Source organism: Procambarus clarkii, chromosome 26 (genome assembly GCF_040958095.1).
Source record: "Procambarus clarkii isolate CNS0578487 chromosome 26, FALCON_Pclarkii_2.0, whole genome shotgun sequence".
Lineage (NCBI taxonomy): Eukaryota > Metazoa > Arthropoda > Malacostraca > Decapoda > Cambaridae > Procambarus > Procambarus clarkii.
Window position 1 is genome coordinate 37495383 of NC_091175.1, and position 26903 is coordinate 37522285.

General features: G+C 44.2%; 1 protein-coding gene across 1 annotated transcript; it reads left to right on the top strand.

The window, feature by feature from the left end:
• The first annotated feature begins 8538 nt into the window (after nt 1-8538).
• Nucleotides 8539-10680, top strand: LOC138368928 (mucin-1-like). Its single transcript, XM_069331650.1, has 2 exons — nt 8539-8558; nt 10044-10680. The coding sequence occupies exons 1-2, from the start codon at nt 8539-8541 to the stop codon at nt 10678-10680; spliced, it is 657 nt and encodes a 218-aa protein (XP_069187751.1).
• Nucleotides 10681-26903: the final 16223 nt, after the last annotated feature.

Below are 26903 nucleotides of genomic sequence, written 5' to 3' on the forward strand. Positions count from 1 at the left end.
TTCATCAAATTTTGGAGAAGTCTGGCCGGCCATTTTCCTCAAGGCGGCAGAGAAAAAGTCGTGGCAGGGAGGAAAGTTAGTGGCCAGCGGAGGCAAGCAGGGTTCTAGATAACCCAGATGAGAGAAGGATGGATGACTGGCTTCGTGCAATAATTCACTGCTGGTCTGGGACCCCCTGTTCAAGTTTAATGGATGAACTGGAGGGCCTGTTTGGTCGGGCGCCTAGTTAATCCTCCCTGGCCAGGATATAAGCCCAGGCCAACCGGCTCGCAAAATCCAAGGAGAGTGTATTACCACTGGGCCACAGGAACTGCTAAAAATGCTGCTTTTTTATGTCTGGTTGTTTGAAGGGGAAGTCTATATGTTTAACTCCAAGTACTCACTTAATTGTGCTTGCGGGGGCTGAGCTGCGGCCCTTGGTCCCCACCTCTCAACTTGTGTACAGGTTTCTATTACTGTGTATAGATCCTACCTCCACAATATCACTGCCTAATGCATCCCATTTATTACTTTGACACTGAAAAAGTTCATTCTAATGTCGCTCTGGCTCATTTAGGTACTCAGTTTGCACCTATGTCCTTTTGCGCAAGTACCACCTGTGTTAAATATTCTATCTTTATCTACCCTGACAATTCTCCTGAAAATTTTTGATGTGGTAATCATGTCTCCTCAAACTTCTGACTTCCAGCAATGTGAGGTGCAATTCACGCAGCTTTTTTTTGTAACTCATACCTCTTATTTCTGGGACTAGTCTAGTGGCATACCTTTGAACCTTCTCCAGTTTCGTCTTATGCTTGGCAAGGTTTGGACTCCATGCTGGGGCTGCATACCCAAGGACTGGTCTTAACACATGTGGCTTACAAGGTTCTAAATTATTCCTTATGCATATTTCTAAAGGCAGTTCTGCTGTTAGACAGCGTTGCATACGTTGCATCCATTTTATGTGGGCTTCAGGTGACAGGTTTTAGCAATATGTGACCATGAGTCAGACGGTTGTGACCGATATGGAACTTAGTCAAAGCCGTCTCTCAGCGCCTTATATGGTTGAAGGTGGTAGGTGAAGTGGGAAAGGTCAACACCTGTAATGGCAATTCATCGATCGTACTAACGGTCACGGATGAATGATAGAATAGAAATCTGAATATGGAACTCCTTTCTGGGAAATGTTGGAAGTATTAATGACCCCCTTAGTCGCGGCATCAGCGAGTTCATTCAAGGTAATTACAATATACCTAGGAATACGGCAAAATTCGACTGTCTTACACCTGCAAAAAAATTAGAAGCAGCCAGTGCTGGATATCTGCTACCACAGGATAAAAGGGGTTAAAAGACTACAGAGCCTTGGCAGCACTCTAATAGTCAACTAGAATGACAAGGGAATGATGACACAGGGAAAGCAGTTGACGACGAGCATAACAGTGACAAAGTTCTGCTGTGAAGACACTATGCTTCAGGGCTAGCTGGCAAATACAGGTCTGGTTGGGGAAAACAACGGAGTAGCCGACACCGTCGGCAAACTTAGATCCATCGGTGAAGAGAGCAACGGAGTCTGAGTAAGAAGAGACATATTCATAAAAATGAATTCTCAAAGCTGTATGGGGGTATACAGTACCCTATACAGTCCCCCATTCACCATGTGGGCTAGGATTCTTCAAAAGTTCACCAGTGGAACCTTTCCAAGGAGCAAGGCAGAAACATCATTTTGAGAATTGAGAATCTTGTAAACGAGCCACGCTCGTAGTAAAAGGTAGGCGATCAGTGGGGAGCAGGGTCTTCCTGAGGATCAACGGCTAAAGAACGGCACAAGCGAGAGTAGGGATGCTGGAAGGACCGTGTGAGGTAGCGGAGGCAGTAGCGATCACAACGGTCCTGTAGAAACAGGACGCCGGTGTCAACATACAATCTTTGAACGGGAATTGAATGAAAGGCACCAGAGCCGAGGCACAGCCCAGTATGGTGCAGAGCATCAAGACGACGAAAGGTTGATGGGGATGCTGAGTAACAGGCAGGGAAGCCATAATAAAGTTTACACAGACCAAAAAAGGACTGCAAAAAAAGAGGTGTGCATTTATCAAGCCCGGGATGTATGGGACAAGACCATAAATTGAGCAAGAGCCAAAGAGTAGGCAACTCAAAAGTGAACATGATGTGATATTTACAAACGGGTGTCAAAGATCAACCCTAAGATGTTTGTAGTATCCTTATAGATAAAGGGAATACCAATGAGCGACAGTGACAAGGGACAATATGTGTCCAAGTAAAAGTCACAGCAGAAGTGGACAATAGATAATTGCATTATTAGCAAGTTACGTAACAAAGGGATACTAATATTCTTTCATGTGGAGCAGACTTTAGATTGTCATTTGACTAAATGAACGGGACTGACTAACTGCAATTACAAGCTCCCTTCTGTCAGTCAAGCGCCAGTTTTCACATTACCTAACTCCTCACACTCTTCATGCATATCATGGAGTGGCTTGAACACACCATGATCTAACCTGTTTACAGTTCAACACACCCTCACCCAAGTATGGCAAGTATGACAATAGTGTTGTGAGGTATACTGTGTAAGTCTAGCGTCACGAGGTGTCAGGTGACAAGTATGACAATAGTGTGGTGGTGTATACTGTGTAAGTGTAGAGTCACGAGGTATCTGGTGACAAGTATGGCAACAGTGTGGCAGGGTATAGTGTGTAAGTGTAGAGTCAAGAGGTGTTGCGTCTCAGGTATGACAACAGTGTGGTAGAGCATACTGTGTAAGTGTAGTGTCACGAGGTGTCGGGTGTCAAGTATGACCATAGTGTGGCAGGGTAAAATGTGTAAGTGTAGTTCTTTTTTTGTAATGATACTCCTGCGGAAGCCCTAAGTTTCTGGCTGGTCCACTAAGTGTTACTTGTTTCTTGTTTCTGTTTTACATATGAGTATTTATGATTCGTATGTTCGTCTCAGTAAGATTATGCCCAATGTGGTTAACAACTTCTGCGCTGTTCAATCTAAATTGAAATCTTAGTGAGTTTGTAACTCTGCACTGTGTTAGATAGTGTTCCAGAGGTCTGAGGGCATTTCTCCACAGTGCTGACACTTCCTTTCATCTACAGGAACCTATAAACCTATTTCCCACGCACAAGGGTATCCAAGCCTGATGCGATGTAAGTGTACTTCTGTTGTTCTACTGCTCTCTTTCATCAAAATAGTTCATTCGTAGCTGGTTTAATTCATGTACCAACCTGCAGATCCTGATGTTGCAACTGCTGTTTTGTGGTTGTTGTACAGCTTCTGCATTGCTCTATTTCTAATTACTTGCTTAATCTGTGATAGACCTAGTGGTATATAAATGTCTACATTTCTTCTCTGAGTTACAAGTTTTGCAGCTTCGTCTGTGTTACGACCCTGGGTTCCTCAGTGGAAATCAGAGGTCAAATTGAGTTCTTAAATAATTTACCTTACATCATTTGGAGCGCTTGTCGATGCGCATTCCTATCTTCCTTGCCAGACGTAAGATGAATCTTGTTTCTCACAGAGCATTCAGACTCTTGAGCTTGTTTTTGTTTATTAACGAATGAACTAATTACTAACTATTCTTAGAACTAGTAAAGTAACGAAGGCCGGTGAAGACTTGTATTGCTTGTAACTGCTCGATCAATTAGGCTCTTCCCGGCAACCTCAACAACAACTCAGACGCTCTGGGACGGGACGCTGAAGCGTTCTTCTCTGACCTGCTGTGGTGGAGTCAACAACTCTACTGAGTTGCTCTGTATCCCTCTCATCTTCCTCCTCCTCTTCCCTTACCTTATCCTGTGTCTAGTTTACCAAGCTTAGTACCGTGCTGCATGTTCGTTTTCTGGCATAAGTGTGTAGTAATGTGTATAGGTTATGCTAGTGTTTATATTGCTAAGTGTTTATATTGCTAAGGGGTCCCAGTGGAACCACGTGTGCTCAAGTGGTACCATGAAGGGGCCATATCACCCGGATTTAAAAAATTGTTGTAGGGCATTCATAATTTATTATCCTGATACATGTGAAAGGTGCTGCACCTAGGCCAAGTTTCAGCATCTCAGCCTAAATAGAGACGGAGAAAAAAAAAAAAAAAAAAAAGAAGACGAATTTTTCAACCATGTTCAAAAAATTTCACAGCCCACAATTGTGAACCAAAATCATTTATAAGACACTCAGCTATGACCTTACTATATAATAAAGATTTGCATGTCACATTATTATCCCAGATGTATTTAGTGCAATAATACAGATTTTATAAAAGTTTCCCAAAAACGTATGCAACAAAATGAGGTGTATCATTATTTATAAAATCAATAAATCTACGTAGATAAGAATAATGACATGCGTTTATAGAGGCGTATTTTCTACATATAATGTGCAAGTTTCATGTAAATAGAATAATAAATAAAGGCTGTGAAATTTTATCTAGTTTTAAAAGTTGGAGTTGCGTAGCGCGCTCTCAAAGTCTACTGAACCTGCAGTCACTCGTGAGTGGTGATTTACGCATTGCGGCCAGCTCGTATGGAGAGCTCGCATGCATCTAGCTGTCAATGCTTCTCTCTTGTTCGTTTGGTAAGTCATATTGCAGTACAAATAGCTAAAAATAAAAAAATAGCATGTTCTGGGAGATATTGTGTGAGCGCGTCAGCATACATCCTCTCTCCATGAGAGACACGCAGTCACTGACTGCACCACCCTCGTGTCAGACCATATGTTGTGTTGCCATATGGTTAGTTTATATTCATTTTATGCATAACATGTTATTTTCAACGCTATTACGAAAAATAAGACATCTACAACGTAAGATACAATACCCCGCGGCGTACTCACGGCGCGAGGACCAGATTCACGAAAGTTGCAGCGGGAAATTTGACTCTAATTACGTTATTTTTCAAGATATCATTAAACGGTTTGGACCACAGTGTTGCCAGAACGTTGTAGTATTTTTCGTAATTTTTCGTAAATATTCCATTTTTCATCGGATTTTCGGGTGACATGGCCCCAGAGTCCTTACTGGTGTCTCTTGCCTTGTAGACTTTACCCTAGCTTGTCCTAATAGTAAAACCTTGTATCCTGTCTATGTGGACCAAGGCTTTTAACGTAAGATAGTGTGGTAAAGTAATTATTGTTATTGTATTTAATGTATATGGGGGGTTGTTAAGAGGGTTTAATAAATAAGTTAGTTTTAAAGGAGTATCCATTCTTCCTGTGTAGGGGAGCAGTGATCAAACCTCTAGGCTGACGTATTGACCTTAAACAATATTAATAAAGTGACTTATTTTCTTATTGGGGGCCGGGCCTATCTGATCTCCCCTAATTGATACATCCTGATTCTAACTGCTGGCTCTTCACCATAATACTCCAAGACCCCCATAACAGCCCATAAACTTATAACAGTCTGCAATTTCATTTGTTATTATTCCCACATGACTTGGCACCCAGCTGATAAGTACCCGACGGCCTTGGCATTTGAGTGTTTGCATTAATGGTATGACATTTGTGATCAGATGGATGTTGTCACGTATGTGTTCATGTTGCAAGGTTTCAAATAACAGATCTCAAATCTGTATGTATGATAAGATGTTGTCGGTGATTAGGTTAAATTAGGTTAGCAAGAGCATGTTCCGTAGCCTTTTGAATGGTTAGCATCTCTCTTTGTAAAGTTGAACACCAGCGTGAGAGTCTCCAACTAACTACAAGAATTCCCGCCTTAACTGCAGGTCCGATTTCTTGTCCCTGCTGGTCTACTGATTCTTCTGTGAATTATGTTAAGCTATCAGATGCCAAGTTTGCTTCTATATCTATCTGTGCAATGTTACGTAGCAGATGAGGATTAGTTTGGATCTTTTTTCCTTCAAAATCCATAATCTTAAGGTCTGCTGGCAGCAATTCCCAAGGGACTTGCTTAACGAAGTCTGCATGTATTTTGTCGACACCTCACTCAGTGACTGTATTTATTATATCGAATGTATTGATGGAGTTTATTGCACACTGGGTCCACATTTTGCTATTTGAGGCTCTTCTGTCTCGAGTTAGTGCTCCAGTGATTATATCTTTAAGTGAAGTGATTCTAGGTCTTGTCAGTATCTTGGTCAGCATGCACGCAGCAATCCCATTTACCTTTATTTCAATCGATGTGTTAGCTTAGTTTCTAGTCTTAGGTTTCGTATTTTAGTCTATCTTGGAGCCCCTGTTATGACTCGCATTGAATCATTTTGAATAACCTCAACATTTGCACACTGGCCAAGGGAAAGAGTAAGTAAGGCAGGCACTGCATAATCAACTAGAAACGAACGGCGTGTATGTAAAACATTCTTAACACTTTGTGTCCCGCTCCTACACGCGGCCCTGTGATTGCTCTCAATATATTCAGTCGGGATTTTGCTTTCTCCTTCAAATATTTAATTTGCTTGTTGAATGTCATTTTAGAATCTATTCACACTCCGAGATATTTATATTGTGTAACCCACTGAAGGTTAATCTCTTGAATGCGTAGGTGCCTGTCTGAAGTGTTGCTACCTATTCTCATTACCTTACACCTTTGTGTTGATATTTTTAGCCCTAAAATACTGCATTCAGATATTGCATTATCTAACGCCCCTTGTGCTTTATATAAAAGTGAAGGACCTGTGACGACTGAAGCTACAACATTAGCATAGCTTAGTAATTTAACCCTTTCTGCAAATGTCATGGTAACGAGGTTTTCCATAAGGATGTTAAAAAAACTAGGACTGAGGACTCCTCTTTGTGGAGTCCCATTCTCATGCAAGTGGTAGTCCGACACTTGTCCTTGCAGCTTTACTCTGGCATACCTGTATGTGACTTAGGTAATCTTGAATGCTATGCATATTTCCCTTTACACAATTTTTAACTAAAGTGTGTAAAATTGTTTGAGGTTTTGCAAGTTCAAATGCTTTTTCTTGATCAAGGAAAGTCACTGTAGATGGACCTGATTTTTTTTTTATATATTGAAGAGTTGTTACATTCTTGTACAGCCACTAGTACGCGTAGCGTTTCGGGCAGGTCCCTGGAATACGACCCCCACGAAGAATCGTTTTTACAACCAAGTACCCATTATACTGTTGAGTTAAACAGAGGCTACAGTTAAGGAATTGCGCCCAGTAAATCCTCCCTGGCCAGAATACATACGCATGACAAAGCAGTCGCGGAACGCCAGTTGAGTGTTTTACCGCTACACCACGGAGACTAACTGAGTTAACTGTTCCAAGTAATGTTGCTATGCAGTTCGCAGTACCTACTCTCCTAGTGAAGCCAAATATGTGCTTATGCAGGTCTCCAGTCTTCAACAGTAGCTTATTTAAAACTATCTTATCTGCAATTTTACTAATGCATGATGTTAATGAAAGGGCCTGTAATTGACAGGTTCTTTCGGTTTTGGAACTGGAATGATGTCTGCTTTCTTCCAAGAGGTCGGTAGGTTTGCCTTGCTGCCAAGATCCATTGATAACGTCCAATATCCCTTCTTCTCTGGCAAGACCTGCGTGTGCAATCATTGAGTATGAAAAATTATTAGCATATTGTGGAGTTTCTCTAGAAACTCGTCTTGCTTCAGATATCACTGCTCGTAGCAGAGTTCTTCCTTCTAGTGTGGGGTCTTTATTTAAATGTTTTCTGAAGATGTTGACTCCGTGGTTTTGTTCTTTAACTTCATTACTATCGAACCAATAGTTTTTTCGTTTTTCTTCGTTTTGTGTTTCTTGGGATAATGATTGGAATAGTTTTGTTTACAGCAGCTGCAATGACTTTCAGGAGATTAGTCTCGTGTATGTTCAAATCCTCGGGTGGCATGTATGTTGCATACCATTTTTCGATTTCCTCTTGGTATATATTCCAGTTGGCCTTTTTAAAATTCCACCTAGGTTGTACAGGTGGTGTAGGAGGTCTTTCTATGTTTAGTGTTGTGACAGTAGCATAGTGGTCACTGGTGATCACCGGGTATACTTCCCACTTTGCCTGATGCTTGAGTGCTGTTGAGATTAATGTAAGATCAAGGGAACCTCCTTGAAAGTGAGTGGGTTACCCAGTGTTGAGAAGTATAATCTCAGGTACTTCTCGCAGAGCTGCAGTTAAATGGCGCTCATCTGCATTGGCTGGTCCAGTCGTACCTAACACTTGATGATGAGCATTAAAATCCTCAGCAATAAATACATTGTTGTGCGTGGCCAAGGCAAACACTGCCTCTGCTTCTAGTTTATGTCTTGGAGACTTGTTGAAGTTGTATATGAGTAGTTCAATATTAGCCATCTTCACTATTCCTACTAATACCTTTTCTCCATCCCCCACATGAAACTGGGTCTATTTTCTTGCTGTGTATGGTGTTTCTGACTCGGGTCATTTACCTTCTTTGTCTCCTTTGTTCATAGAGTATAATATATTGGTGATATCCAGCTAATCAAAAAGACTTCGTGGTTGGGAAAAGAGTTTCTTCCAAAACGATGATATCTGCTTTCGTACTGATTGCAGCGTCCTGAAGGGTGTTTTTTTTTCAAAGACCTTATATGTTTCACTGCAGTATTCGGAATGGCCAGACGACGGTTTCAGTTGGTGTTGCCTGTTCTAGTAGAACTCCTCTTCGGAATCTTCCTCTATATTCTCCACCTCACAAGTCGTGTCGCAGCAATCGGACTGCACTGATTGTTCATGGTCATCCCCTTCATTGTTGGAATCTGTGCATCCCTGTTGTCCATCACTTCTCTGTTGGTATTGCTGTACATCAGACTGCACTGATTACGTGGCCGTTTGTTCTGTTGACGGAATCTGTGCATCTCTGCCATCCAGTATTTCGTTGTTGATGGTGCTGCATATCGGGCGACATTGATTGTTCATGGCCACATCTTGTGTTGTTGGAACCTGTGCATCTCTGCTGTTCAAAACTTCTTTGTTGGTGTTGTTACATATCTGGCTGCAAATTGTCTGTTGATGTCTATCTCTTGTGTTGTAAGATTCCGTTAATCTTGAGTGGTCACTGCTTTTTGCAGTTGCTTTTGTGAATGTTGATGATCTGGTGTCTTGACTACCCGACTGGTGGTGGTAGTTTATATGTCCATGTCGCGTTGTTTGGTCTCTTTTGCTCGGTCTTGTCTCAGACTGACTGTATTTATTTCTTGAGTCTGTTGGTGTGAGTCGTTCTGCGTCATCTGTAGGCAATTAATAATGGTCTCTTCCATGATTTTTACGATGTTTTTTCTTAGCTGGATCTCGGTAAAACTATATTTGTTGCGTTGATTGCGAAAGATTTTTTTTTCATTGATAAAAGAAAACCACAAAGTACAAACAGAAAACCATACACAAAAAACATGAGTACATACATGATACACAGAATACAGTATACAGTAATACAACAGTCAAAGAACCCAAACACAAGAATAACCAAAAGTGAAATACACAAGATACAAAGCATATAACAAACCCCAACACGGGCACATAAGACAAGCTAAAAGCAGTACAGGACTTAAGGCATTAATAACAGAAAACAGAACCACACAGGGAACCGTAAGTACAAAAAACAAACAAAGGCACAAAAACATTTAAACGACCAATAGGCCGTAAGAACACAAGTACATAATATAAACCACCACCACACTAAACACACCACTACAGCAGCACAAGACCACAACCAGCCACGTATACTACATAGAGCCAGAAGTATAAAACCACACCCAACCACACAGAACATATACAGAAAGACACAAACACACAAACACACGCAAACCCCACACAAGCAAACCATAAGCAAAAAAAAAAAAAAACGGAACACGCAGGAAAGGGAAAACAAAACCCCCCCGACCCAGACACACACACCCCAAAGAGCCAGAGCTCAACCCCCGCAAACACAACTAAGTGAGTACATGCAACCCCACCCCCACACCCCCGACCCAGACACACACATGCAACCCCACCCCCACACCCACGCACCCAGGCGCAAGCAACCCCACAACACACAACAGTCAACGAGGAGGATATTTCTCAGGAAACTTCCATGTTGGATACTTCCGCTTATAAGCCTCCCATATCAAATACTCCAGTTCGGTAGGGGAACGACACCGCGGGTACTCCATATACACGGGGATCACCACATCCGGCGGGAGTGGTCACCCCCAACCACAGGACACCGAAGCCGATGAACCCGACTTGGGAGGCAGGAATACCGCTGCCGAGGAAGCAGGAGACGCCGGAACAGTGGGCGGAGGCTGCCGAGGCGGCAACACCGCCTTCAACAAAGCAGGAGACACAGAAGAAATGGCCGGAGACGTGTGGGGCGGCATAACCGCCGCCGACGAAACAGGGGACGGGGGAGGGGGCACAGAACCCTCAGAGCGAGCAGTTTTCTTCAACACCACCACCAGGTCGCCACGTCCACTCTCAACCTCGCAAGGAGGAACCACCCCCCACGGGGAACCGGAACCATCCGACGCGTGCGACGCACCCGAAGCAAGAAGTACCGGCCCCACACGGGCCCCCACCACCACAGCAGGAGCCACACAAGAGCCCACACTATCCACCGGACCCACACCAGCACCAGACGCACCATCCTCGCACTCCACAGAGGAACAGCTCTCAGAAGAAACATCAACCCTTGCCGCATCCTCACATTCCTCTGCCCACGAACGAGGAGGCGAAGGACCCGTATCCATATGCGAACGCTTGGGGACAGGCCGTTGATCATCGGAGCTGTCACCCCCCTGCAGAAGGCACCCAAGAGGACCCGGCGGCAGGCCGCCCCACAACCAGGGTAGCACGACCCCGCAGAATGTCAGCCTCAACAACACGGGGGACGAGACCGCCACCCACAGAGGAGACAGGAGAAGGAACAGGCACGGCCGCAGGAGGGGAAGGGTCCAACACAGGTGAGGTAGCCTGCAGAGACGTTGGAGGCGCAGAGTCGGAAACAGGCGCAGAAGCCGTTGGAAGTGACGAGACAGACTGCGGGGGCGGAGCCGCACACACCACCACCTCATCGTGTACATCACCATCCACACATGTCGGGCCAACAACCACCACCGGGTCAGCAGGTGGCAGGGAAATCTCCCCACCCACTCCATCACGAGGCGACAGGTCCTGCGCCACCAACGGAGAAAATCCTCATCCCGGAACAAATTAACAGGTGCAGCCGCAGCCCCAGTGCAATCAGCTGCCAGATGCCCCTCAATGCCACATTGTCAAGGCTGTCCTGCGTAGAACACCCGCATGGTGTAGCCCATCAAGGTCACCTCGGAGGGAACAGGAGACTTGAGCCTCAGGCCGAGAGTCCGGGTCCCACACGAGACTCCATGAGCCATGTCTGTGTTAAGTAGGGTAGGGAAAAGAAAAAATTTTCTTAAAACAAACTGAAGATGTAGTATGCCTGGTTGGAATAATCATGTTAAGGAATTACAAAAATGATCTACGTTTTGGCATAGCCTACGAAAAGATGCGGGGTGCCCCCCAGAGATGGTTGGCTACCCCAGATCAGACGTGGTACCAGGGCTCAATATCATCAAGCCATAAAAAGAGAGTATTGCGAGATTAGAAGTTACTGATAACCTTTCGAGTAAAATGTATTATGAATTTTAGGGTGATTTAAACAAAAAATCATGAAGGAGGGGGAAAATGTCATTACGATGCCTCTGGGACTATAATATATGTAGTGTTTTCAAATAGAACTATGTAACATTGTTCACCAGTGCGAGGTATAGGGCAGATGAGACTGAAGCTGACCTAATTACAGCTGTGTGTAAGACCTGTATGCACCGTGTCCCTAATGTTAAACACCTGCTTACTGTAATCCCTTGTAATGGCTCAGAAAACTGTAAGAAAGCTAAAAATGGGAGTTGTAGGAGCTCCTTTAACATGTTCTCTGACACCCTTAAACATGAAACACCGAAAATGTATGTTTAACTGTGTGTATTACAGGCGTTCTTTCCCATGGTACAGCGCCATCTGTAATATACACCAATGTACTTGATCCCATTCCAGAGAACTGGCGAGAGCTGTTGGGTGCAGACGTGTCGTTCGTAGCACTCGCCAGTTCCACCCTAGTGGCTGTGTGAGGAGGGTGTCTGTGACGACTGTGGGGGTGTTGTCCCCCGGGTGGGCGTGGTAACCCTGTTAAGGAGACATGGGGTCTTACCGGCCTCCATTGAAGAGGACCTCGTCGGCTGGTCTGGCTTTTACGGTGCCAGTGGACCACTTGTTGGTTGGTGTTGCCCTGGTGGATGTTCTCCATGTGCAGTTGTCGGAATTGATGGGCATCCAGCTGCTGCAGGGGAACCACGAAGTGGTCAAGTTTCGCCATCAGGCTGCATTTCAGGCGTTTCTGGGGCGGTGTAAGCGGCATGTTTACCCTCTCCCTGATGCCGCCGATTCTGTTAAGGTAGTGAACCTCAGCGTCGCCTTGACGTATGTGTCGGTGCGTGGTGCCCCCTTCGAGTTTAACGACGATCTCCTGAATGTTGTGTTTAGACGGTTTGGTACTGTTCTAAGCATTCGTTAGGGACGAGGTACTTGCACGGCTCTGTACTGGGATGCTTGACGGTTCCCGCACCCTGACCATGTCTCTGATGAGTAGTGTTCCATCCTCTGTGACCGTGTTAGGATACACGCTCCGCTGCCAGTATCGTGGGCAACCGCGCACCTGTTACAGGTGAGGTAATGTGGGTCATCTCGCTGCAGCGTTTAATGTGGGAGCAATTGGCAGGGTGCATGTTTTTCGTGAAGTCTTTCCACCCCTGTTGACTTTGGACGCTTCTGAGGATGGAGTGGGTGCTGTGCCTGAGGCGCCTGATTGCTTGTCTGCTGCTCTGCCTGTTGAGGCGGTTACTATGCCTTATAAGTCCAATCTGTTACCTGCTGTGGTTCCGGAGGTAGTTGTTTCGCCGGAGTGAACGAATGTCGGGCCGTCGCCCGCACTGTGTGTGGTGGATGTCCCAAATGGTTGTCCATGTCCCGCCCCCGTCTGTGTATGTGGTACCTTCTCCCGGGGACGCGGATCAGTTGTTTTGGAGAGGGGGCTTTGGCAGTAGGAGGTGCCTGTCGTGTCTGTGTGTGTTGGAGACTGTAGTTCTGCTCTTTCCATCCCTATGCAGAAGCGTGTGCGTTGGTGTTCTGAGGTTGTTTCCCTGGATGATGCGGACAGTGTGGGTGATGTGGCCTCTGTGGACTCTTCGGACTATGTGAGTGTGGCCTGTACTCACCTAGTTGTACTCACCTAGTTAGTCTTGCGGGGGTTGAGCTCTGGCTCTTTGGTCCCGCCTCTCAACTGTCAATCAACAGGTGTACAGGTTCCTGAGCCTATTGGGCTCTATCATATCTACACTTGAAACTGTGTATGGAGTCAGCCTCCACCACATCACTTCCTAATGCATTCCATTTGTCAACCACTCTGACACTAAAAAAGTTCTTTCTAATATCTCTGTGGCTCATTTGGGCACTCAGTTTTCACCTGTGTCCCCTAGTGCGTGTGCCCCTTGTGTTAAATAGCCTGTCTTTATCAACCCTGTCAATTCCCTTGAGGATCTTGAATGTGGTGATCATGTCCCCCCTAACTCTTCTGTCTTCCAACGAAGTGAGGTTTAATTCCCGTAGTCTCTCCTCGTAGCTCATACCTCTCAGCTCGGGTACTAGTCTGGTGGCAAACCTTTGAACCTTTTCCATTTTAGTCTTATGCTTGACTAGATATGGACTCCATGCTGGTGCCGCATACTCCAGGATTGGTCTGACATATGTGGTATATAATGTTCTGAAAGATTCCTTACACACGTTTCTAAAGGCCGTTCTTATGGTAGCCAACCTGGCATATGCTGCTGCTGTTATCCTCTTGATATGAGCATCAGGGGACAGGTCTGGCGTGATATCAACCCCCAGGTCTTTCTCTCTCTCGGACTCTTGAAGTATTTCATCTCCCAAGTGATACCTTGTATCTGGTCTCCTGCTTCCTACCCCTATCTTCATTGCATTACATTTGCTTGGATTAAACTCTAACAGCCATTTGTTAGACCATTCCTGCAGCTTGTCCAGGTCTTCTTGAAGCCTCAAGGTGTCCTCCTCTGTCTTAATCCTTCTCATAATTTTCGCGTCGTCAGCAAACATTGAGAGGAATGAGTCTATACCCTCTGGGAGATCATTTACGTATATCAGAAACAGGATAGGTCCAAGTACAGAGCCCTGTGGGACTCCACTGGTGACTTCACGCCAGTCTGAGGTCTCACCCCTCACTGTAACTCTCTGCTTCCTATTGTTTAGGTACGCCCTTATCCACTGGAGCGCCCAACCAGTTACTCATGCCTGTTTCTCTAGCTTATGCATCAACCTTTTATGGGGTACTGTGTCAAAGGCTTTCCGACAGTCCAGAAAAATGCAGTCCGCCCACCCTTCTCTTTCTTGTTTAATCTTTGTTACCTGATCGTAGAATTCTATCAATCCTGTAAGGCAAGATTTACCCTCCCTGAACCCATGTTGATGGGTTGTCACGAAGTCTCTTCTCTCGAGATGTGTTACTAGGTTTTTTCTCACAATCTTTTCCATCACCTTGCATGGTATACAAGTTAAGGACACTGGCCTGTAGTTTGGCCTTTTTGTATATTGGTACTACATTAGCAGTCTTCCATATTTCTGGTAGGTCCCCCATTTCCAGTGACCTACTATACACTATGGAGAGTGGTAGGCAAAGTGCTCCTGCACACTCTTTCAATACCCATGGCGAGATTCCATCCGGCCCAACAGCTTTTCTCACATCCAGCTCCAATAGGTGCTTCTTGACCTCATCTCTTGTAATTTCGAACCTATCCAAGGTCACCTGGTTTGCTGCCACCTCTTCTAGCGCCGCAACATCTCCCTGTTCTATTGTAAAGACCTCCTGGAACTTTTTGTTGAGTTCTTCACACACCTCTTTGTCATTCTCTGTGTACCTGTCCTCGCCCACCCTAAGTTTCATCACCTGATCCTTGACTGTTGTCTTCCTCCTGATGTGACTGTGTAGTAGCTTGGGTTCGGTCTTGGCTTTATTAGCTATATCATTTTCATACCTTTTCTCAGCTGCTCTTCTCACACTGACATACTCGTTCCTGGTTCTCTGGTATCTCTCTCTACTTTCTGGTGTTCTGTTATTACGGAAGTTCCTCCATGCCCTTTTGTTCTGCTCCTTTGCTTTCATACATTCCTTATTAAACCACGGATTCTTCCTTTGCTTCTCTGTTTTTTCCTGTCGGGCTGGGACAAACCTGCTTACAGCCTCCTGACATTTTTGGGTGACATAGTCCATCATGTCTTGTACGGACTTGGTTCCGAGTTCTGTGTCCCAATGTATATCCCATAGGAATTTATTCATTTCCTCATAGTTTCCCTTTCGGTACGCCAGCCCTTTGGTTCCAGTTCTTTTTTGGGGGTGATAATTCCCAGCGCAACCAGGTACTCAAAGCTCAATACACTATGATCACTCATTCCCAAGGGGGCTTCCAACTTAACTTTCCTTATATCCGACTCATTTAGGGTAAATATCAGATCAAGCAAGGCTGGTTCATCCCCTCCTCTCATTCTTGTCGGTCCCTTGACGTGTTGACTTAGAAAGTTTCTTGTTTCCACATCCAGCAGCTTAGCTCTCCATGTGTCTGGGTCTCTGTTCCCCCAATCTATCTTTCCATGGTTGAAGTCTCCCATGATTAGAAGTCTGGATCTGTTCCTGCTAGCCACAGAAGCTGCTCTCTCTATTATATTGATGGTGGCCAAGTTGTTTCTATCATATTCCCGTCTGGGTCTTCTGACATTCGGTGGGTGGTTATATATGAATACTATTATAATTTTCTGTCCTCCAGTTGCTATGGTGCCTGAAATGTAGTCACTGAAACCTTCACAGTTCTGAATTACCATCTCTTCGAAACTCCAACCTTCTCTTAGTAGCAGAGCTACACCACCTCCTCCTCTCCCTTCTCTCTCTTTCCTCACTACATAGTAGCCCTGTGGAAACACTGCGCTTGTTATGATTTTCGTAACTTTGTTTCTGTGAGTGCTATTATGTCTGAGTTTTCTTCTAGTGCCCATTCTCCAAGTTCACTTGTTTTATTTGAAATCCCATCTATGTTAGTGTACATCGCCTGAAGCTCACTGTCTTCTGTTCATTTTCATGTCCCTTTCTTGGCAAGTATTCTGCTGGTGTGGGAAGCTGTTCCGTGGGTGAGAGGATCTGTGAGGTGGTTTGCAGGGTCTCAGAGGATTTTGGGGTGGGGGGTGGGGGTTTAAGGGAAGGGGGGACAGGTAGGGTGTGGGTTAAGGAGGTAGGGGGGACATGGAGGATACGCAGTGAGGGGGGAGGAGGGATAGGGAGGGTATGGGATGAAGGGGGAGGGGGGACAGGGGAAAAAGGTGGGAGGGGGGACATGATGGGAATGGGGAAGGGGTGTCAGGGTCAGAATGGGGTGGGGTGGGAGGGAGGGTTGGGTTGGGGCAGGTAGGGTGAGGGGAAGGGAGGGTTTCTATGCAGAAGGGGGTGATGGTGTTGCCCCCCCCCCCTCTGGTGTTGCTGGGATGCTGGTTTTGGGTTCTCCTCTTGTCTCTGGGACTGTTGTGTTGAGGGCTGTGATTTCCTGATTTGCTCCTCTCTCCCTGCGCTTCCTCCTTGCCTCTGCTGCCCTGGCTCTCTCCTCCTTCGTCCTGTCCCTCTGCAGGAATACTTTTTTGTATCCCTCCATATTCTGCAGACGACTCTTCCTTTCGAGAATGTCCTCCTTCGTGGTTTCGTTTGTAAACACCACCTTTACAAGTGTGGATGTGAAGATGGTGGCTGTGCCTGCGGAGAGGCCTGCTAGGAGTGGTGTGGTGCGGCCTGTCTCGAAGCGTTCGCGGCGGGCTCAGAGTGTGTCTCCCTTTCGTGGTGTGCCTTGGAAGATGGTGGGGGAGTATGGTGATCTGGCGCCCTCTGCCGAGGATGATGGTGCTGTGAGGGGCTCCGAAGTTGCTACCTGTGCCCCCCTCCTGCGTCGCCTGCTGTTGGATATCCGCAGTGGGGGGTTGCCCCTGATGATCGGGACCTCGTTGTGGGGTTGCGGAAAGATGTGTGCCGGGGGGTTGCTGAAAGATGTGCGCCGGGGGGCCTCGGCTCCTGTGCCCTGTGGTGGGGGGTCGATGCAGCGCCTGCATCCCCTGCGGTTCCCCCTTCTTCCTTGCCCCGGTCTGGGGGAAGCCTAGTCCCAACTGCTGGGGTCGTCGTGCCCTGTGGGGGGTCCGGTGTTGGGCCCTTATCGGGATGCCCGAGTGTTTCCGATCCCGTGGTGCTCGTCCACTCTCTGGGTGTCACGGGTGAAGGAGTTTGTTTATAGGGTGCCGGATAAGATGTTTCAGCCGTGGCCACCGCCTGGTGGCCAGTGCCCGATGACATGTGGGTGATTTGAGAAGCGTACTGCTTGCGCTTTCTGATATACAAGTTCCCGGAGAAATATTAGTTAACGTCTTGCGCACAACACTACACCGTGCATGGATCAGCTGCTGCCGTGAACTCGTCAACCAGCCCTACGGTGTGGGGAGTCTCCCTCTAACGTCTGCCTCTGTTTTTGTCACCACTCCTCTCTCTATGGCCCAACACATCTAACACTTTTGACTTTCTTCTACTCCTCAACGTCAACGCGTCTCCCTACATTTGTCCTGGTGCAGTCATCGGGAGGGTAAACCCTTCATGCAAACTGCACCTATTCTCGAGAAGAAGAACTGGCGAGCTTTTATACCTCTTCTAATAATTAACATTAACATGCCCTAAACACACTCTTAAACAAAGTATTTGATTATATAGTTGTTGACTTTCTAGGTGACGAACTGGTCACCTCAGACCTTCAGTTTGCATACAAATCTGAGATGTACTCAATTTACTCAACGATGCTCTGTAGTTTCATAGTGGCGGAAAATATGTAGTATATAGGTACAAATGGGGTAGTTGTTCTCGCTGTTTCTGGATGCTTTCAAAGCCTGGCTGAACGTTGAACACACACCACATCTTTTAGAGAGTTACTTAATAGAAAAGTATGCCCCGTCATTGGTAGATATTTATATATTACTGACCAGGCATACAAATTAGCTGGGGAATGGAGAAATATCATGTCTGAATATTTCTAATTAAAAATGGACTAAAACAAGGTGCAGTTTTTATTCCTATATTATTTGCTGTCAATCTTGATCCATTGTTGAAAGAGTTAAGTGCCATTTGACTGGCTGTCACACAAGCAGTACTAAGGTCATTGTTTGCTCTTAAGCTGATAATCTAGTTCTTCTTGCACCGACCGAAGATGCTATGGAAACCTTGATGGGAATGTGTGAAAGATAGCACAGAATACAACATTAAGTTTAATCCAGTCAAATATGCTGTAGTTCCCTATAACTCCCAGGATTAGTTTTTATATTGATCCCAAATTAAAATGATCCAAGTAGCGTGAGACCTGTGAAGTATTCTGAAAAGCATCTGGGGCATATCATTTCACCATTGGGACCACTTGTAAATTTGTCTAATGTTATTATAGACCTAAAAGTTTCAATAAATGTCATTCCGAGTGAAATAGAACCCACTGATACCTGGTCGTGAGTAAAGTTATTTAACAGTCAATGTCTAAGCTTGGATTAATGTTAACTTGGGGCCTTCAAAATGGTGATCTTGGTAAGCTTAATTATGAATGGCGGAAATGTTCAGGACGTTCAATATTTCTCTTGGATGTCCATCCTAGCACTCACTGCAGTCTCACATCAGGCCTCATGCTCACACCTACACTTGAAGAAATAGTTCACAAATGAATGATGTGCTTTTGTCTGAACGGAATAACCTATCCAGCAAACTAAATCAACTCTTTTTTTTTTCCCCAGGTACTCACTTCTCACTGGCCATTCAAACTTTTACAGAGATATAAACTTAATTGTCAGGAAATAAAACTTAAGAATGAGTGACGTGTATAATGGTGTCGCAGGTATACAGGAGAGAATAAAACAACTCGTTAACATAGAAAGATGAAAAATGCCTTGCTGGGTAATTGGGATTTTGAAAGAACTACTGTCACAAAAAGATGGCTGATTTACAGGCATTTTCAGACGTGTGTGGAAGTCTGATTTATGTTTTATGAACTGTGTGTTGGGAGGGATTTTGATCCAGGATAGCCCTAGACTCTGTTGATTGAGAGAGCTGAGGCTGTGAAAATCATGAGCATAAATTCTGAATGGTTAGTTTATATTGATTTTTTATATTGTATTCTCACCGGCAGATATTCATGTTATGTTGCTATTATAATTTTATCTAAGGTATATAATGCTGTATAAACTTATCTAAACTAACCCAACTATAATTGTACTTAACAAAAATTAATGAATACAGTTTTTAATTAGAATTGTCTTTGAATTTGAAAGTGGTGGAGGTAGGTGTTCCACTCCAGGTACTGACCAGTGGAAAGAGTGGAGGTAGGTGTTTCACTCCAACACTGAACAGTGGAAAGAGTGGAGGTAGGTGTTCCACTCCAATACTGACCAGTGGAAGGGGTGGAGGTAGGTGTTCCACTCCAGGAAGTTGGCCTGGTTCTGCCTCAGCACCAGGAGCCTCACAGCCTCCTGGTCAACGGGACTGGAGAAATCCACGACCTTCGCCCGGGCCTCTGTCAGGCTGAGTGGACAGGCAGTCACGTCTGCACGCTGTTAAGAGATAGTGAGGTATTGGTGGTGGTGGTAAGTTGTTACTTGCACCCGTCATTACTATTGCTGTTGTAATTACTATAGCTGTAATGCTATTTAATATTTAAATGAATGACTATTTAATAGTAATTCAATCTGTAATTGAATACATTGCTGTAGAGAATTTTATGGAGTAATTCGTTGGGAGGTGATTGGTGATGAGTGGAAACTACTAATGTAGATCATCGCCTACAAACATTGACCAAGTGACTGAATCTTGCCCTATCCTGCCTCCTAGCAACGCCATCGATCACGTGACCATATTGAGTCCGGGCTGACCAATAAGAACTTCTACTACTATAACAGCTAAGCTGTAGTTTAACTTAATTAACACATAACTAGTAGAGGTAAATAATGTGAAAACTCTAAAATTAATATAATCCATATTAAACACCTGAGTTAATTATTGTGTAGTGGAAATTAAACCCCCAGACTTTGTGAAGGAGATTTATCGGTGGAATAAATCTAAAACAATGGGGTCCACTTAAGACGATATAATTTAGCAGTAATTAAAGTATAATTAGTTTAATGAACAATATGTAATAATAAATATTTCAAATAAGCTAATTCCCACCGGTAGATTTTCCCACAAAGTTTATGGTCCTCAACGAACTGGATGAACCACAATTATGAGGTTGGTTCCTCAAATCCAGACATTAACTGTTACTTGGACCACACCTCTATAATTCTTATGAACCTAGATGGACCCCTTAATGATTTTATAATTCTAGCTCATTCTGTTCCTTCAAATCAAGAAATTTATGAATCTGTGCAATAAATTAAACAATGAAATAGCCAGTAAACGTAGATGGATAAATAACCAGTAGATTAACTTCGTCAATTTTGAACAATCTCTGTGCACAAATTAGTGTTACTGAAAACATATAATTACAGCAGTATTACTTCCTCTAAACCTCAATACAGGTAATAAAAGAGCTAAATTCGTACTACCATTAAATACGGTACTTACCAGCATATTATTCGCTTTACTTTCAAAGGTTTTATCAGTTAATATTCAAGGATTTTTAATATTCAAGAATTTTTCTGTGGAGTGATATCAAATAAATTATTTCCGACCAAATTGTGGCTTCACTTTCTCTGAGTTTTATCTACTTAGGTTTATTTTTTCCCTGAGTTTTATTTTCACGAATTGTTAGCAAATAAATGAGTAAATCAAATCAAATATTACCAGAAGTTGATGAGAGGCAACCAATATTAGTTGAATTTATATTTCACTAAGTAAGAGAACCATTTAACATATAAAATCAAAAGCACAATAAAAATATATTGCACTCTGTCCAATTATACATTATATATTCTAGTAGCTAGCGCCCACCCACATTAGAGTAGGATATTTTACAATTAACTAGAGTTGAACTAACTAGTGGACAACCTAAACCTATTTCATTATTGTGCAGTCCCTGATTAGGGTAGGACTATTAACAGCACGAGTTGTGTTATACATATAATTATATTACGTGTATATTATATTACCATATACCCTAATATGTAATCTTATAATATTTACTATTTATTCATATCACCTATTTCCACTTAGAAATTATGAGACCAACAAACCCAAATCAAACAGCCAGTACAACAGACGAAATATCTACTACCAGTTGTACTACAAATCATATGTGAGTTACAAAGGACATATGACTAAATACTGAACAAATGTGATCAGGTTTCACAGTCATCGGATGGGCTTCTGCCACCTTTAAGTGGCAAATTACTAAAAATCCACTTAAAGGTGGCTCGAACAAAAACTACATATGGCTGCTGAGGCATGTTCAAAGCCTCATCCAACAAAATATTCATCCGGAAAAACTCAGCACCTTTCTTGCCTAAACAGCACAATATGAGGAGGAAGTCCAAGATCGTCTGGATAAATTTATACAGCTCTTAGAGCAATTAAATAAACTGTCTCTCAAAATGCTCTAACAACAAATTGAGCTAAAACATTTGATTTAATGTTTAATATAGAAGAATTTCATAGACGAATCTATGAAATTCGTCTACATGCCATTGATTTGCCTGAATTTCATGGCAGAGACGATGAAAACTTCGAATAATACTGAAACACTTTCGATTCATTAGTCATTTTAGAAACAATCTAAAAGTTCCATTAACAAAACAATGAAATTCATTTATTTGCGAAGTACCCTGAGAGGAGACGTGAAGGCAGTTATTGATCATCTGATTCCTAGCGATGACGACTACGATACTGCCATACAATTATCACAAGTCAACTATTGTAACAAAGAGTTTGCTATAGCTAGTCTTTACTATAGACTGAGAGCTATGCCTACACCAGATAAAACACCTGAAGCTATACAAGACTTTAGACTCCAAGTGGAGTCTCTAGTCAAAGCTCTTGCTGCTACGCCTGATGTACTGCGAGCAGAATGTGTATTGAAATTAGAGATTCAGGCCAAATTCCCCAAAGAGATCTTAAAATTTCTCTTCTCTCACTATCAAATTGAAACCCCTCACTGAATGAAATCTTTGAAGGGTTGAGGATGATTGTGAATCGAATGAGAACACAGGAAAAAATAGTACCAACACCGAGCTCTTAAACTGACAAGTCTAAAATGACGAAGTCAGTGGAGAACACAGGTACTAACAATAAACCAAAGAGTATACCAAGCACTGCTAATAAATGCAAACTAAACACTTCCTCACCAATGCAAAAAACTGGATGTGTGGGCATATATTCAGTGGGTTCCTCGAAGCCTACAGTTACTGTGTCATCCAAGGTGGTGACTCCAAAAAGGTGCTGTAGGCTGGCAGGGAAGGGAATTATCAGGGAAAATTGCCAATCCTTTTTGACTAAATAACACTTGGAAAGTGTCAGGATAACTGAAGGCTGGAGAACATGTTTGTTCTGTATTGAAGAACATTTCATGTACCACTGCACAAATTATCCTGAACGTGCCACCTGTGTTAATTAGCACAGAACACTTAAGCACTTAAGCGATTCAAGGAGTTCCAAAAATGCAGGAGTTTTCTCAGGTCACATGACACCAACAGCTGTGAGTCCCAACTACCCACCTGCATCAGGAGTAACAAGGGTCAACACCATACAGTACTTTGCGGGGACATAAAAGTCTCCAAGACCCAGGGTGGCGGTAGATAAAACTACCACGACCGTGCAGTACTGCAAGGAATGACAGAAAATCAATATCCTATCGAAAAAGTCCAACGATAATGCGACATTGCCTACTGTCTAACTTCCCATACAAAACAAAGGGACTAAGGTCTATACCGAGGGTTGTTTGACCAAGGATCTCAGAAGACATTTGTCACCCAAAAGGTGGCTGATGGTCTTAAATTAAAGCCTGTTATGCAGGTAAAATTGAATCTATCTGGGTTCATAACCTACATACGACCTCAAGTCTACCAGGTGTTACAACCACTTGTACGTTTAGGCAGTTATATCCATCACATCTATAACCCCCTCCTCCTCCTCCTCCACACCTCTACCCCCTCCTCATCCACAACTCTGACCCCATACTACTCCACACCTCTACCCCATCCTGCTCCACACCTCTACCCCCTCATCCTCCACTCCTCTACCCCCTCTTCCTCCACACCGTGACCCCCCTCCAACTCCACACCTCTACCCCCTCCTTCTCAATTCCTATGAAACATTTTCCATTTATGTTAATGTATTATACATTGAGTATATAAATCTAATTTTAAACGTGAAAACAATATTATTTAACATATCATTTAGCAAATAGTGTTACAATTTTTTTTTAGCTAAATCATATTAACAAACTTTAATAAAAGTTTAGATGAAATAAATGTTTTGCACACCTATCATACATCTAGGACACAAGCTTTACAATTAATATTTTTGTATGTTACAAAATGACATAAATGCAATATATAAACATGAACAAATAGGTTAAATATATAAGGGAACAAATAGTATTACATAAGTCAATAAATTAGCAATGTCACCAAAAAATTATATTCTAATCTTCGAGTAATTAAATGTTTTATGAATGTTTCATACAGATTATGATACAACATAAACAATTTATATATGTAATGTACATAAATTTAGTATTTAAACATGATTTTTTTTATTATATAAAGAAGAAACTATTGTTAGAAAAGGCAGCATTTGCCATATTACATAAATATATACTTTTACCATTCTTGGGTTAAAGGTTGCTCATGTGCCTGTTGACCCATCCTTGAAACTTGTCTTTCCCACAACCCTGTTGAAACATTAGTTGAGGTTTCGACAACGTTTTGTGTTTGCTGGGTACCCACTGCCACCTCTACTGAACAGAAGACCGCCACCCAATTCAAAAGCATCAATTCCTCGTAAGCTAAACCAAGTAATTCCCAATATCCAAACAGGCCATACTGCAGGAAATCAAGTCCCCGCCCAAGTTGCCTGAGAAGCCCAACTACGAAGCCCCATAATTCAAAATTGATTATGCTCCCCGTTTCTATTGATTATGCTCCCCGTAGCCAACTCAAAACTTTGCACTATGCTCTGCACACCTACAACCGAATCCTCTGTAGCCACTAATTCAGTCGTATCATCAGCGTACATACATTCAGTGCAAACCCCTAGGCAACCTAGGGGGGAACGATTTATGAATGTTTCATACAGCTTATGATACAACATTCACAAAAATTTTCACAAATCATTTTCTGCAAAAACCGAAATATAGGTTCCTGAAAAAGTATGTACTGAGCATCGGCAGGGGCAACCCTGTCGAACAAGCACCCAATGGCAAACCAATCACTAAACAAACCATTAACACTCTCAGCTACTACACCCACTTATACAACATCCGGACCCAGGCCTCGAACCCGGGGTCAACCCCAAGCCTCCCCCAGGATGTCTAACACAAACCCAATGGATACACAGTCGAAGGTTTTCAACCAGTCTAGGTTTATCAGGGCAGCAGGTAACCCGGACCCCGATCTATAAAGAATAACATCTTGAACCAGGTTTTGCAATAGACCAGCAACCACCACGGCACCCCACAAAACTGTTCCTATGAAACTAGTAAGCCTTCCACTGATTTTACCTATTCGCCAATAGCTTAGAAATGACTTTATACTCCTTATTTAATCGAGTAATTAGACGCCAATTTCTAAAAGAACCACAAGTCGTCTGGTTTAGTTAATAGTTTCACAATTCCAAGAACATGAGATGCAGCAAACTGCATGTGCAAAAAACAATAGTGAACTTCCTCCAAAAAATCGAACCCAATAATATCCCAACAGGACCCATAAAACTCTGGCGGAAGGCCTTCAGACTCCAGAACCCTACCCTTCCTTAAGGAACGAATAATGTCCCAAACCTCAAAACGATCAACCTCAGCTACCAGTACCTAACAGTGCGATGATGACAACCTTGGAAAACAATGTCTGAGAAAAAAGTCCTCCAAACCTCAATCCCCCCTCCACCCTCCTATATTGATCCTCAAGCTCCCTCCGAATATAGAACAGCACCCCATCTGTATTCGACAAAACCGAACCATCAGTCATATGGAGATCAGTTATCTACACTGCTTCGTTATCGTCTTTCTCTTTCCAAAGCAAAAACTGCGAAAGATGCTCCTCAACTCCAGCCTTGATCCTCACTCCCTCAGCTACCTTATCCCTCTACCTAGGAATTTGATCTTTGCACAGTTAAAACTTCTGCAAATCTGTCAAACCCGGCTTTACCATCGAATACAAATGGATCAATCAAGTCTGCAACACATTCAACTACCCAAACCGTTCAGCTGACGTCCTTTTTGCAACAGAAATAAAAAGCCGCCAACACTCACATTTACACCACTCTAAGAGACAGTTGGTGGAACGAAAACGGAGTTTTCCCTAAGTCCACCGTACCCGCACCTGGTCAAAAACATCGTCACACTGCAGCAAACTTCAATTTCCACCACCTGTTTCCAGTTGGTGGAGTTTCCACGAACCCTTCTCCACCAGTACCTGGCTCTGACCTGCAATCTGCACAACCACAATACAGTGGTCCTAGAAGGCTACAACCAACAGACATAAAACCTATCAAACCCAGAACACGAACCACGAGATACAAAGATATACTCCATAACACCACCATGGGCAGCAGCTGCATCCCGAAACCCTCAACACCGCATTTTCAACCAAAATAGGTTGACCAAAGCAACCATATCACTTGTAGGCGAACGACTACTGCAGTGTCTCGCTGATGTCACACTCTTGAAAATTTCCATGCTCCTGGATGCAAGCCACAACGACCCTGTGATGCCGAACCATCGAATCCATACCCAACTGCTCTGCCGAGGAACAAAGACCATTTACATTCAAAGAGGTACAAATGAGAATGGGAGCTGTCAAGAAAAGGAAAACAACGACACAACTACGTAACCAATGGGCATATGCTGCCTAGACCAAAGTGGACGACCAACTAGGAAGGTTGGTTCTCCCGGTACCTTTACCATCAAGGATACCCAGGGAATGGAAAGCCTCCTAACAGTGGAACGGAAGGGCCCCCTCCTTAGCTCCATTTGCAAATTACCACTAATGCGACAACAGACACTAGACCCAATAATTCTACACTGTGGCACACCCTTATTGGGAGGCCTACAGGCCTCCCATCCATCACCCCCTTCTCCACTCCCTCACTCACAGAAACACTCACTCCCACACTCACACACTCCTCCTCCTCCTCCTCCCTCTTCCCTCCTCCTTCTCCTCTTCTCTCTCTCTCCCCCTCTCCCCCTCTATCCCCCCCCTCTCTCCCCCTTTCTCCCCCTCTCTCTCCCTTTCTCTCCCTCTCCCTCCCTCTCCCTCCCTCTCTCCCTCCTTCTCTTCCTCCCTCTCTCCCTCCCTCTCTCCCTCCCTCTCTCCCTCCCTCCCTCCCCCTCTCCCTCCCTCCCTCCCCCTCTCCCTCCCTCCCTCCCTCCCTCCCTCCCTCCCTCCCTCCCTCCCTCCCTCCCTCCCTCCCTCCCTCCCTCCCTCCCTCCCTCCCTCCCTTTCTCCCTCCCTTTCTCCCTCCCTTCCTCCCTCCCTCCCTCCCTCCCTCCCTCCCTCCCTCCCTCCCTCCCTCCCTCCCTCCCTCCCTCCCTCCCTCCTTCCCTCCCTCCCTCCCTCCCTCCTTCCCTCCCTCCCTCTCTCCCTCCCTCCCTCCCTCCCTCCCTCCCTCCCTCCCTCCCTCCCTCCCTCCTTCCCTCCCTCCCTCCCTCCCTCCCTCCCTCCCT